Raw genomic sequence first — 14839 nt, forward strand, 5'->3', positions numbered from 1 at the left:
CCCCTTAACAACATACCACTTGTCAAGCATCTGTACTTGTAGCACAGTGTTAATTAACAAATGGGTTGGTTCAAAGCAAATTTTGAATAATTACGGCAGAAGTGGAAGTTTAACCTGTTTTACTTCCTTCTGATGTAAAACAGTGATATAGTGTTAAACAATTGGAGGAGTAAATGTTGCAGCAAATGGTTCAACCCTTTTACTTGACATTCTGCTCACCTGTCTTCATCCGCTGTGTTCTGATACCCTGGGACTGATACAGATAAAATGATGTGATGTTTCTGTCTGTATTTCAATGGGATATGTTGCTGTGACCCACGCAATCTCTTTCTCAAAGAGTATTTCAACTTATGCAGATGAGCTCATCAGAGCTGCCTGCTGAGATGAGACATCTAGGTCTGGAATTGTGTCAATACCAGCACCAAAACAAATGCAAATCAAAATCCAAATTAACGTGTTTTCCCTGAGGAGAAACTGAGTCGTACTTATAGTCAGCTCTCAGTAGATGACAGGATTCTGTTATCCAGAGCTCATGAAAAACAAGGCAATCTGAAAACCGCTCACTGAGCCGGGGTACAAAAGTCAGTGTCTCCAGATGGAGAAACTAAACTAAACTAAGTTAAAAAAAATAAATAAAAAGAAACAGGAGGCTTTGGTGTGATTGTTTTGCAGATGAAAAACAGAAAACATTTTTACATTTCCAGGATTCCTAAGTTTAGTGATTTATCTTGGTAAACATACATTTATGTTTATACTTAATTGTTGTACATAGACTATGTCCAGGAGATGTAGTGGATGGATAGCATTACTCTGGTCACAGCAACATTCATGTCCTTGTCCTCTGCATGAAAGAATAAAACTATGTTTGCAAAGAAATGTGGATGGATTGCAGCGGATCAGGCTGTTCTAATATGTCTGCTGACCGTGGCCTTCTGTCACTACACCCACCCTTTCTGCATTTTATTGAATACTAAATAGTGCACAATGCATATAGCATAAACTTTTGCACAAGCACCTTTGCAAATCTAATGTTTACTGTATGTGTATGTATGTATATTTGTGAGGCCCTGTACAGACTGTGAAAACCAGTGGACAATAAAGACTATCTATCTATTTGATAAAAAAAAGAGAGCAAATGATGGACCTCTGGATAATTCTCTTTTTCTTTATTTACTTGAGATAACCTTTAATGCACTATTTGTTCAAGCCTTTGCTGCTGCGATGACCCACTTTCCCCACAGTGATCATTAAAATTTCACTAAATTCATCAAAGAATACATTGCAAAAAGTTCTTCGCTGGTAACTGCTAGTTTAAGCTGATGTTAACTTTTTTGTTAGATCCATGTCTAGTTATTTGTCAGACACATTCATAAATAAACATATTATTACAAGTAGACATTAACTGACAGCGGCTCTGATGACTTTGAATTTTAGAGTACAAAAGCGTGAGCAGGATTTCCACCTTATGATGCATACCTATCATAAAAGCATTGAGCAGAGGAAGTCAACTCATATTATCTTGGGTGCACACACAGTGCCTGTTTTATTTGCATTTTTTGAATATAAATAACTGTGTAAAATGTTGATTGTGATTTTTCTTTTAAGTTCCCCTTACTATAATCTAGACTACTGCTAGATAACATGTGCTGGTATACAGAGTATAGCTAAAGATGGCACATTTGCAGAGTGCTTTTTGTCATGAACACGTATTAAGCACCTTGTACACATAAATTCACTTCCCTCACATAAAAACTTGACAGCTTCAGAAGTTGTTACCAGTCAAAAATAATTGCCTTCCATGCACACAGTGTATACAAATTTAATAAAATACAGAACAAGTACAGTAGCCCACATTCACGTGTAAGCTCCGCTTATTTTCACATAAACTGCAGAGGACAACAATAAAATTACAAATACATTCTTAAAAAACTGTTTTTTATAGGAACCTCAAATGGTGTTATGAAAAGGGACATTCCCTGTTGCACCACCATTGACAGTTCATAAGACACTTCACTTTTGTATTTAACATCACTGATATGTATTTCAGTTGTCTGTGATATTCAAAGAGATTTTGCTTATACACTAAATGGAGACAGGAAGCTTCACTGTACAAAAGCAGACAGGACTCAATAGCTCAACAGTAGCAATTTGTTCCACAGCCTCACAAAATTGGAGCTTGAAATGTGTAAATTACAGACACCTAAATTGACAGGTACAGTACACTATGAAAACACTTGAAGTCAGGTAAGCACTGGTTCCCCTCCCCAAAAAAACCCTTCACATCAGTCAAGGACACATATTTCACCTAAACACAACAAGTCACAAACTAAAAAAAACAAACAGACAAAGCAGATGGTTTTTGGTTATACAATGTGTGCCTGGACACCTCTGTGGGTCAAAATAAATCACCTCTTGGTCATTAATCTGTGATATCATCATCATCACACCCCTGGCAGGTGAGAGCGAGCGGGATCACCTGGCCCGTCAGTTACCAGAGTCTCGCGGGTCGAGAGCACAATCTGACCCCCCACACTCCTGGCTGATGACAGAGCTGTGAATGAAGCTGCTTGACAGAGACTTAGGCCTGAGTTCACAAGTCAGGTAGGAGGGCTCCTCCAATTCGGTGTGCAGTGGGGAGCACTGGCCATCTGGAGGGCCATAGGCACTGCTGTCTGAACCCCCCTCCCTCTCTTCTTTGGACTCTTGGTTGGCCAAGTCCAGGGGCATACTACTCTTGGTGGGACTACTGGACTCAGATGGACTCTCCTGTAGCGGTCGGCTTAGTGCACGCTGCGATTTTAAGTAAGGTTTGACATTGGCCACAAGGATTGTACTGTCCCGCTGTTCCTTTCCAAACGTGCTGAGGGTTTTTCTGCTGCTGCAGCTGATGGTGCCATAAATCTCTGTCTCTACCATGGCATCCATTCCCACAGGGATGAAAAGGTTGGTGCGATTATCGGCGCTGTCTGCTTGGCTTCCTACCCGTAACTTTGGCATCCAGCATCTGTCAGAATGTCCCAGTGCACGACATTCATCGGTGCAGTGGACTGATTTGTCTTGCTCTGCAAAAACAGTTAAACATTTGTTATTGGACCCTGCTGGGGTAAGAACAAACAACCAAGAAGAAAATGTAGATGGCATTTTGAAGAATGAGCAACAATAATAAAACACTTCAACAAACACACATTTCCAGTACTATTTTTAAAATCCTACATATACAAATCCAACAATAGTATCTTTCCTGTTATACTGTAAGTTATTTAATATGCATCACAAGAATTTTCCAGAATAAAATAAGCAGCCTTTTGCAGCAGTTATTGGAGATTTAAAATGTAGCAATGATTGATTTGATTTAGTAATGTACAGGCTTTTCTATTTGAGACATCACTCATAATGTAACCTTAAAATGATAACATCATTCAAATGTCATGCCGGACAAGGTAGCAACTGAGTAAGTCAGGCTATCCATGAAACCTTTTCCCCTCTGGTTTTCTCAACAACTTGTGTAGGTGTTTCCAGGAAAATATCATCTGGTGCAGAGGAAGTGATGTGTTGTTCATTTACATTTCCAGCAGCAGCATGTTTGTGTTGAATACACAGAAAAACAACTGTGAAATTTGCATGCACAGCGATATTTACAATTTTTCTGATCAGAAAGTGGTGGGAAACTCTGTAGTCAGAATGTTGTTATTTAGAATATTGTTAGGGCTCATTATTTTTCAGTTTTGTATTTTTCACAATTTATAGATGGGAATTTATGGGTGGTTATTTTGGATATTCAGAAAATGGGTGACAATCAGATCAATATCTAAGATTACAATTCAAGTTGGATCTTGGGAATTTGTAACACAAACACTCATTAGTTTGAATTTTAGTAATATTTCTAATTACTTTGAGGGATTAATTTCACTCCGTATTAATGTACCTATTTGACCTGTCCTTGCCACTAGAGGACCTTGTTTACTATACACTGTGGTCAACAGTTTCTACAAACTACGTTTGGATGTGTGGAAACTGATATGAACTGATATGCTTTGGTGAAAATTGGCAAAAATGAAAAACAATTAGCTTTAAATATAGTCCACATTGTAAGTATTAACTCAGTGCCAGTAGACTAACACTACTAGTAGTAGCATTTCAAATTGAGGGCTGGTCATTTATGTCAGTTGATGAGGCATAGAAAACTTGTCTTCTTGACCACTTTTTGTTGATTGAAGTGGTTCCCTGATTATCCCATGCCTGTAGTAGACATCAGCTGCATTAGTTGATGGATGCTGAACACCAAGCCAAATGCCACAGAACTGTACATGTGCGAGTGACTGTGTATTAGTGTCAGCGGTAAAAAGTGGAGCAATGGGTAAGGCTCTATCTTTATGCCATAAATCAGTCTTTTACATTTCACACCACATCTAACCCTGGTAGACATGAAATAAGCATAAAGAGAGCAGTGCATAGAATGAGCCAATTTCCACAGCGTTATGATGAAGAAGGTGTCATTTTTATTTCTGTAGCCATTACACTACGCTATCAAAATTAATTTGACAATCATGCGTCAAGGTATTTTGCATGTAGAGGCATGAAGCAATATCTCAAAGGTGTCTTTATACATTGGTAGTAAATGACAGTTTACCTGTTAATTAGAAAAATAATAAGTCCTGTTGTTCTGATGACTGATCTTACTTCTCACTTCTTTGCTGTGATTGCCATGAGGTTGTAATGACATTCTTTAAGCTAGATATGCAAACAAAATGAAATTAATGCTCACTGAATCAATCAGAAATTGGTTATTTATTTAAGTTTTGTACATTGCGTTTCCTGTTAAAACTACAACTGTATGAAATAAATGAATGAGCAGGTAAAAGTAAAAATACAACAAACACCACATCTGCAACATCTCCCAGATTTTGGTGTCTCTCCCCACAGGAACCAAATGTTCTAATATTATGACAGAAAATATAAAACACACTCACACAGTCACACATTAACACTTCACATCCGTTTTCTCTCATAAATCTGTCTCCAAAGATTCCAACCAAAACATTAAACCATTTTTTTTTCTATGAGAATAACCAATCACAACATGGCTTGATACTCCACTGATCAGCTCTCGTAACTTTGGTCTATAAATAAGGCCCCTCTATCTTGCTCACATGTCATTCTGTGATATCAAAGACAATGAGTGAAGTGACGAATGAGGCACTTGATCTTATTTCTAAACCTAACCCTGATGAGAACGAGAATATCAGCCTGGAACGGGGGAATGCTCCGCATGACGAGGCTCTTCCCAGAAGAGGTGGGAAGCTGCTCTTGTTCAAAGGCAGCATTACCTTCCTCACACTGCCAGCCTCGGCCAGTTTGCTGGAGGAACTTCTAACAAAAAAAAGATACCGTCTCTGCTCTACAATCCCAAGAGATGTGAAAGCCAGAACCATGTGCCACACATGCTAGCAAGCTCATTTGCAAAGTGCCACCACTATCTGCTCAGGTCCATGAACACCCACACACAAAAACACGCACACTTCCAGCCATATGACAAAAGGAACAGTTAATTATTCGATGACCGGACGGAGATTTAAAAAGCAAAATGGGGCTGTTACTTTTACACTATAACTGTTTTAGTGATTTAATAATGAAATGTTAATGTTAAAGGAAAATGCATTTCTACATTTTCTTCCTAGAAAAATCTATCACATATGTCCTTTATGGGCTACAATAATGTTTTCATGACATTATATGTTTTTTTATGTGGGTAGTAAACTGGTATAAGATAATGGGTGCCCTTTTGTATCATGCAATCTAATCATAGGAAGAGCTTTTTGTTCACATGGATGTTGGCCTGAGAAAGACTTTGCAGGTCGGAACGTTTTCAATGCATTTTTGGGGACATTGTAAATTTCATGTATGCTGGTTTTTTTTCTGCACCTGTACCCCTGGATGTGCACACTATCCACCTTCTTTGGCTTTCACAAAGAATGTTCACATGAAAACTGATGATTTATCTGCTAATGTGACATACCAGCATAATCCATGCAACAGCCTTTTTATGATATTGTTTAAATAAGTTCCTCCTGTTGACATTTTACCTGGATACTGACTCTACTCTTTTATTGCATATTATTGTGTATTCTTTGTGTTTACTCTTTTGCAATGTGTGACAGTCTGTTAATACTGTTTGTATTTATTGTTATAACAGTGTTTTACCTCTTGGCCATTAACTGGTTAAAAAAAGGAGATTGAAATAAAAAAGGGAGAATGTCTCATATATAGCATAAATGAAGTTGGTTAAAGGGTTTAAAATAAAATTAGATAACAGTAATGAGCCTAATAAGATGTATTGCGTTTTTAAAAGGTATATAGAGCAGCTAACCAACAGAGAAGCATGGTGATTACAGTTTAAGTTGTAAAATTTGTAGTAGCGTAATGGCAGTCTGTTTTTTAATAATTTATGCTGATTAACCTCAGTACTGAGTTTGTAGTGCAACAAACCGTACATAGAACTATAAGTTAAAACAAGCCATTTTTACTGTTAGTACTACTTGTTAACTGTTAGTTAACAAGTTTAATTTCTAGGCTGCATACTGTGATTTCCCCCCACTATCGTGTTACATAATCATGTGAGCTTACATTGTTACATCCTTAGCATAGACCATTTTGGCGCTATCTCTGTCAGGACCAAGATCAAGAGAAAATACACATTTGAGTTCAAAATGCATTTTACATCAAAAGGGACAACTAAATGATGGCTTTGATTTGGCAAAACCGCAACACAGAGCCTACATATTAAAACTGATACGCTTTGAAGCAACTACACCTCAGATTACAGCTCTGTGCCCTGTGTATTTGTGTTTCTCCCAGCTTTTTTTTCTAGCGCCACAGAGAAAAGTATTTTTTAGGCACGGATACACAAGGCCAAAACAATAAGCATAAGCGAGGAGAAGCGGGGAGATGCTGAATTCATTTCCATGGTACCTATCACCACTGCAGAGGAGCTAGCAGATGACGCTGATGCAAAGGGATGTATGTGCTTAGAAGGTTAAGCAAAACCCCAGTAAGGTATTTTTGTCATTGTGCTATTTTTCTCGCTATATAACCAGGAGCAATTTAAGGATAATTTCTGAATGTTTACATGTAATTCTTAATGCTTACAAGAAATTAAGATTAGAATTATTTTTCCTGTCATAATCACACCTTTACGATAACACACTATAATTTTTCTATACCATAATAAATTATTTACATTTAACAATATGGGTAAGTACATGTATAACACTACCGTTAGTATACTTTCTATTATTTAAAAACAAAAAGGCAGACGGAAGACGAGGAGGAAGTTAGGGTGCTTTCATCTGTTGTGCCTGGCATTGGCTTTCCATTTCCATTTCATCACTGAATACAAATGTGTTAAGTAATAGCTCTGAAATGACAGAGTTATACAATGGCTTTATATAGTTCAATGCATTTACATAGCCACATAATAGAATGATGACAAAGTGACAAAATAGCTGTGATCTTATGAGCAACTGTGAGCAGAACAATGACATGTTCTCAAAAAACAAAGAAACTGCATGCCCATTATAAATAGAATCCGAGAAAGCCTAGCAACATATCCACTGTGCATCTGGTGTCTGTGAGAGTGAATAAATATTCAGAGTGCATGATAGTGGAAGCTGCACAGGTGCATATATTACCTGTATCAAAGCAGCCAGGAGACTAAAGGGATGGTAAAGGTAAAGACATAAAAGCAATACTACTTAACCCACAGGCTTTTGTGTTGGTGCATTTGGAACTATAATTCTGTGGTGTCTCCATTTTGGATAATAGCGCTATCTTGTCAGAATCTGCAAACCAGTGGCTTTGTTGTTCAATAAATGTACCTGTATGTGTGTGTGTGAGTGACAGGAGTGTGTGGGTTGGAGGGTGATGTGTTGTATGATCAGGTCTAAGGCATTATGCGTAATATAGATCTTCCATCCTGTACTAAGCAGACAGTGACACCATTTAATGTTCAACTGACCAACCCTGAAAGAAAACAGCATTTAATCTGACGATTAGTTTGTTTTTTAACTACATTTCTCACACGCAAATAGGAAAGGCATTAGAAAAACCTATTAATATTAAACGCAATGCCCCACTTCTTTGAATTTCTCTTATCTAACAAATGCAGGTCTATAAATTAACTGACATTACTGTCAAGCGAGTGTCAGCGCTGCACATGTAAATATTCAGTCTTGCATGTACAAAAACTGAAACTTTGATTGGCCCTAGAACTTGGGCTGAATCAGATTCAGAAATGTGCTGCAAAAAAAATTGTGATTGAATTTACACCTCCCACAGAGTCAAGTTTGGTCTGCCATAATTCCTCATAGCACACACACACACACACACACACACAAACACACACACACACACACACACACACAAAAGTGAGATAGATAGAGTGAGAGATTCACACATTCTTCCGGCAGTCGCAAGAGTGATTCCATCTCTGCCCTCCTGAGCATCCCACAAACAAACAGTTCATAGCAATGTAAATGGTGTGGAAAGTACTGCATGGGGACCTGATGACCAGAGCCAGAGTACCTTGCAAGGCTCACACAAGGAAATGAGAAAAACCACCACTTCACTCAAGTCCCCTATTATCTTTTATCTCACCAGTGAGAGTTGCTTTCATATTTTCAGTTTATATCCACAATAGCTAAATATATCAGTCCCTATCAGGTCAACCAGGTTGCAACAGATTGACAATCATCTATGATTATACTCCTGGCAGTGTCAGATTTGTGAAATAAAATTTAACATTTCTATTTTCAGTCGCAAAGCAAAGCTCCTCTCAAAACAGTGTAACCACAGCAAAACTGATAATAACTGAGAAAATCTTTCCAAGCAAAAGGTGGAAACACTCTGTCATGTTGCACCAGAAATACCTGTCATTTTGCACTCTCACGCTTTCTTGTCTCTGTCGTGTCATTCAAGACATCCATGCGACGAATCTGTGTTCAAATAATGACGTGATCAAAAGAGACACAGACGGAGGTACGCTTTGCCATGCATATGAGCTTGTTTGATGGCAAAATCAGACACAAGATGTTTGAGCATTCTACCTTCAGCCAACGGACTCTTTCATCCTTTTAAACTACCATCTACCTTCCACTCTGGTGCCTTCATGTCATCTTTGCAACACACCTCAGGCTGTCTGCAATGTAAAGCAGTACAAAGTAACACGACCTGCATCTGATTACAGTGTGGATTTCCATCTTCTGTGTTAACGATTTGTCTGCGTTGGCTGTATCCAGGGGCTGGTGGACCTCCACTTAAACACCACTGAGCTGCATGTTCTCAGTGCATAAAGTATGAAAAAAAAACATGTGGGGTACAAGAGTCAGTTGAGCATCTTCAAGATGTCAGGAAGAGAGTGCATCCACTCACCCTGCTCAAAAGGCTGGCCATTAACTGCTGTTGCTTTCATCTTGAGGGCCTCCCTAGCAGACGTGTCGCAGTGTGAGCCTTTATTAGTATCCTGGTCACTGTCAGCCTGGTCACTATCACCATGGCCACTGTCTCGGAGGCTTGCTCGTTCTGCATCCTTAAATGTTGAGCTGCAGCAGAATGGAGGGGAAAAAAAGAAACATAAGTTGCCATTACCTCTGTGTGAATGCTCTTATTTGATTGCCATAGTCAGCTGGCTTGATACAAAGATGAAACAGCTAAATGCACTGGTCAGGAAGCTTTTGGATAGAGCTCTTACCTTTGAACAAATGGCTGCCTGCTGCCAGCATAATTGGGCTCTGAGGGGAAATTTTCCGTCTGGAAATAAAAAAGGGAAATAATATTTTACATTGGCCATTTTAAAATGTTCATGCAATTTTCAACAATAGCCTGAGTGACATGACATTGAGACAGAAGAAGAGATTTTCTTGTATGGTTTTCAGATTTTTATATATTTATTATAACAATAATTAACTAGTTTCAATAAAATCCATAGAACACCTTCCAGTGATGACGGCATGATAAGAACAAATCTCTATCGTGACCATATGTGCCGCCTTGGCAAAGCAAAAGAGAAAAGCATTAGCCATCAGCATCCTCTTTCCCCTATCTTGACAATAATGTGTTTGTGTTGATCACACCCATATACCCTAGTGACTGGTGACAGTGCCAGGCCTTGTCATCTGTGTTATCATCTCCAAATGAGACTGTCTGTGAGACTGTCCTAGATATTTACATCGTTTACGACAGATAATTCTGCTGTGCTAAACAGCACTACAAGCCCATGCTGTCAAATTAGCATGTTAGCTGGCTCATGTATACAACCCTGCCATCTCTACAAGGCAAGGATGTACCCTATTAATGACCTTCTCGTGCCAACTTTGGATGCGGATGGGTGGATTTGGCCCATATTTGTGGGGAGCGAAAAATGCGATTGTAAGGTTATGCTGTGTGCATCTAACTGTCTGGTGCACATTGGTTCAGTAATGTGATCGGACAAGCTGCTCAAACACCTGTCCAATCCCACATTTCAAGCAGGGTTTTGTTTTCACTCTATAGCAGTGGATCTGGCAGTGCCATAGCAGCCTTGTTCAAGACTCACACTGTTTGCATGTCTAACTGAGAGGACTTACTGATTATGCAGGCCACCTGTACACTTTGCAAGTTTATAACGGAGCACTATCTAAAATGATTCAGATTTCTCAAATGTAGAAAGAAAAGGTCTCTTTAGTGAAATGCAATTAACAACACGTGCATACATTCCATCACTAAGTTCCCATGTCATGCAGAAATATATTTCATAGTTTCAAAAAAAGTGATAATGATGTCTGCTCATAGTGACGGAGTTTCTCTTTTTCACTCGATTACTTTTCTTTTGTCAGATTTGTATGGCAAAGCAGCAGGTGCAGATAAGCAAGAATAAAGGGCAGATAAAGAACACAGTGCGGCATCCTCCTTACCTGTATCACTGACATCCTATTCGCTGGAGTGTCTGTGCTAAGCCCGGCAAAGCTGGACTGGCAACCTGCCCTGGGGACCGTCAGGCTGTTTGGGGTGGTTTTCAGGTACATGACCTCTGACCTGGGCAGTGTGAGCGGCAGAGGGCTCTGGTAGTCAAAACATATTGGTGAAGTGATGAGAGAAGGACTGCTCACCACATTCATCCTGCTCGCAGAATCTCTCTCCTCCATCTCACTCTGCACCAGCATGATGTCACTCTTGTTGATCCTTTTCTTTTTGCCTTTCCCCACTGGAGGATTGGAGTATTCAACCATGCGGCAGTTATAATTCCCAGACTCCTTATCTTGATGTTTGGACTTGACAGCGATGGCGGTCATGACTGCTAAGAGCATGACAGAGATAATGCAGAGGGTAACTATGAGGGGCAGGGATACATCCCAGTGCTGCTGTTCCCCGCTCGCGCTGGTACCCCCTCCTGCTGCCGGTTCTGTGTTCGCCTTAATGATCAGCTTAGCCACGGCAGATAAGGGGGGCTTGCCATGGTCAGTTACTTTCACCACCAGCTCAACCACTGGGGCGACCTCTTCCCAAAGAGCATGAGCAGTTCTGACCTCCCCTCCCACCGGATCCATCTCAAACAGGTGGTCGTCGTTTCCCTCTGTGATCTCATAGGTCAAATGGCCACTTTCTCCATGGTCATGGTCCACTGCTTTCACTGTAGCCACAATGTATCCAATACCCACGTTTCTGGGCACTGGGATTTCGGCTGTGTCATTCTGCAGAAGGGGTAAAATAATAACTGGGAGATTATCGTTTACGTCAAGGACATTGACCCTGACTGTTGAAGTGCTCTCCATGTGAGGGGATCCTCCATCTTTAGCCTGAACTTTGAACTCAAAGGATTTTGTTTGCTCATAATTGAAAGAGCGTGAGGCATATATGGCTCCATTGGTGGGATTAACAGACACATAGGTGTACACTGAAACATCTCCTATATGTGATGGCAGAATGGAGTACAACACTGTTCCATTTCGTCCTACATCTGGGTCGTGGGCTAGAACGGAGCCCAAATACTCCCCCGGGATGTTGTTTTCAGGCACCTGTAGCACGTACACTGTCTTTGTAAAGCGTGGTGCATTGTCATTCTCATCCAAGATTTTCACAGTAAACGACTTAGTGTAGTTCAAAGAGGGGATCCCATTGTCTCTCGCCACAATTGTTACATTGTATTCATCTTTCATTTCCCTGTCCAGGGGTCTGTCTGTGAGCAGCGTGTAAAAATTATCATTGTTCTCCTGCAGTCTGAAGGGTACATTACCCAGCACCCTGCACTGAAGTTGACCATTACGCCCAGAGTCTTTATCTGTTACTCTCACTAGCGCTATGACAGATTCTGGAGGTGCTGCCTCACTGATGGCTCCCTGCCGAACAGAGACAAAACTTATTATTGGCGAGTTGTCATTTTTGTCAAGCACTTTGACAGTAATTTTACAATGGCCTGGTATCGGATTGGGCCCGAGATCCTTAGCCTGTACGTCAAACTCTATGATTGGATTCTCTTCATAGTCAATCTCTCCCTGGACCTTGATGACGCCAGTATTGGGGTCAATGGAGAACAAATCTTGGATTCTCTCAGATGCATATCCAGTGAAGGAATAGACCACCTGCCCATTGCTTCCCTCATCTTGGTCAGTGGCGTTTAAATCTATGAGTACTTTTCCGGGAGGTGAATTCTCCAGAATCTCAATCACATAAGAGGATTTTTCAAAAACTGGGCTATTGTCATTCGAATCAGTCACTCTGACGTTGATTTGCATGGAGCCTGATCTTGGATACTCCCCACCATCAATTGCTGTGAGGAGGAGGGTGTGATGACTCTGGTCCTCCCTATCCAGAGGTCTCTGAACCACCAGCTCTGGATATATAGTCCCATCACCCCTCACTTTTAAATCCAAAGAAAATGTATTGTAATCATCTCTTGTGACCTGGTAGGTCTTTATCCCATTTTCCCCAGAATCTGAGTCATGTGCAATAGTCAGAGGGAAGCGTGTCCCAGCAGCTGCGTTTTCTGAAATATCAATATTAACATGATCTGAAGGAAAACTGGGCGAGTTGTCATTTATGTCCTGTATATCAATCTTGATCATGCATATTTCCTTGTCGTTGGCAAACACCTCCATCGAGAGCTGGCACTTTGGGTTGCGCCTGCATAACGTTTCTCTGTCAATCCTTTGTTTGGTGAAGATTAGTCCACTCTCCGGGTCAACATCCACCAGATGTGGAGCAGAATTCTCCAGTACTCTGAAGTTGGATTTTTTCCCCCTCTCCATGGTCCCATATCCGGCATCTTTTGCTATATTACCTATAACAGTGCCGGGTCCTTGCTCCTCCGGGACAGAATAATTGAGATTTTTCAATGTCAGGGCTTTAACCCACAGCAGAAAGAAAATGGGTACAGAGAGACGCATCCCTTCAACTGGATATGCGGTAGTGGCAGACAGAAAGAAAAAAATCGTTGACTTTCAACCTGTTGATTACGGCAAACCTAGAGGACTAAACCCCAACCAGGCAAGTGGTTGACGCCGATCCCACATTAATTGGGTATTAAATCGATGTGTAAATCCTTTTTGCCTTTTAATCTGTATTTTAACCTCTTTCACATGCCGTTCGGCTATGATGAACTCTTTCTGTAAACAAAGATGACCGCCCGACGACACCTAATGCATGAATAAAAGATCAAATTCAACATAGTGAACGAGAAATGCTTCGTTTTTCCTCACGAGGGGGGACTTGATGAATAATCGATGACTATAAAGTATTAATATTCCCTACTGCATCCAAGGTTAAAGCGTTTGAATCTCTGTGGTGAAGGTTAGACCGTCGCTTACAAAAGCGCATTGCCCTCATGCGACATCTACACCTAGGCTACAGCAAATACTGACATGCCCGTTCAAAATGCAGCATTGTCCGATGTTACCATTCACAATGCATTTACTTTTTCTCCTGTGCGGCACACTGTTGCATATGGGTTCTGCTCGTGTTGCACAGTCTGCTCATGCCACAAAGTAGAATAAAAGCAGGATATAGAGCTGTAAATCCTGTCCAACCTTTTGTGTTCCCGTCATTCAAGAGCATCTATAGCACGGCTGCGACTTTTGCCCGATGATTGTCCTATAATCAGTCCAGTAATCCCATAATCCAGTCCAATTGGACCCAGTGCTCTTGCATTCCTCATTCGGACAATGTTCTTCTGCACTGCCCCTGTGAACGTTTGCCCGAAAAAAAAACGCGAAAAGAGGTACTGGAAGATTTCAGATAATCAAAATTAATCGCTTTTCCTACGCTCAGTTCTCTCCGCGTCAACTGTTGAAACCTGCTCCCTTCGCAATGAGATCTGACCAGAATCCTTTCGACGCATTTATAAGAGACACCATTGTATTTCTTGGTGCATTTACCATAGTTTCTGATCGTATTCCAGCAAATGAGTGAACAGTGACAGATCTTGCCTTGGGGGGTTTCTCCAATAGGTCTGGCAAGATCGCATGAAGAAGGGCTGTTCTAGTGCTACGTGATTCATTTACTGATGTGCGCGCACAGAGGAGCAGCAGCATCAGAGGGAAAACGTGCTGGAGGATGTTGCTCCTAATGCATGTGGATGTGAACTAGGGATTGTGAATAGATCGACGAAATTGTACCTGGACTGGATGTAGTAAAAGCAGTGAGGACTTGACAAGTGGTCACTCTTAAGGAGAAGTGGATCAGACGGGCAAAATGGTGTGGAAATGTAAATGAAAAGATTAACTGGATTTCTTACCCTCAGAGTGCTGTGTTCTCAATAAATCTATTTGGAAATTCAGAACTACATATTATTTTCAATAATTAAAAACAATAC

General features: G+C 40.5%; 1 protein-coding gene across 1 annotated transcript; it reads right to left on the reverse strand.

The window, feature by feature from the left end:
• Window positions 1-1803: 1803 nt before the first annotated feature.
• LOC120569248 (protocadherin-17-like) lies at window positions 1804-14528 on the reverse strand. The gene is made up of 4 exons (XM_039817057.1): window positions 10947-14528; window positions 9746-9804; window positions 9427-9596; window positions 1804-3062 (listed from the first exon to the last, which is right to left on the reverse strand). The coding sequence occupies exons 1-4, from the start codon at window positions 13413-13415 to the stop codon at window positions 2485-2487; spliced, it is 3276 nt and encodes a 1091-aa protein (XP_039672991.1). The 5' UTR covers window positions 13416-14528; the 3' UTR covers window positions 1804-2484.
• Window positions 14529-14839: the final 311 nt, after the last annotated feature.

The sequence above is a fragment of the Perca fluviatilis genome, chromosome 12 (genome assembly GCF_010015445.1).
Source record: "Perca fluviatilis chromosome 12, GENO_Pfluv_1.0, whole genome shotgun sequence".
Classification (NCBI taxonomy): Eukaryota; Metazoa; Chordata; class Actinopteri; order Perciformes; family Percidae; genus Perca; species Perca fluviatilis.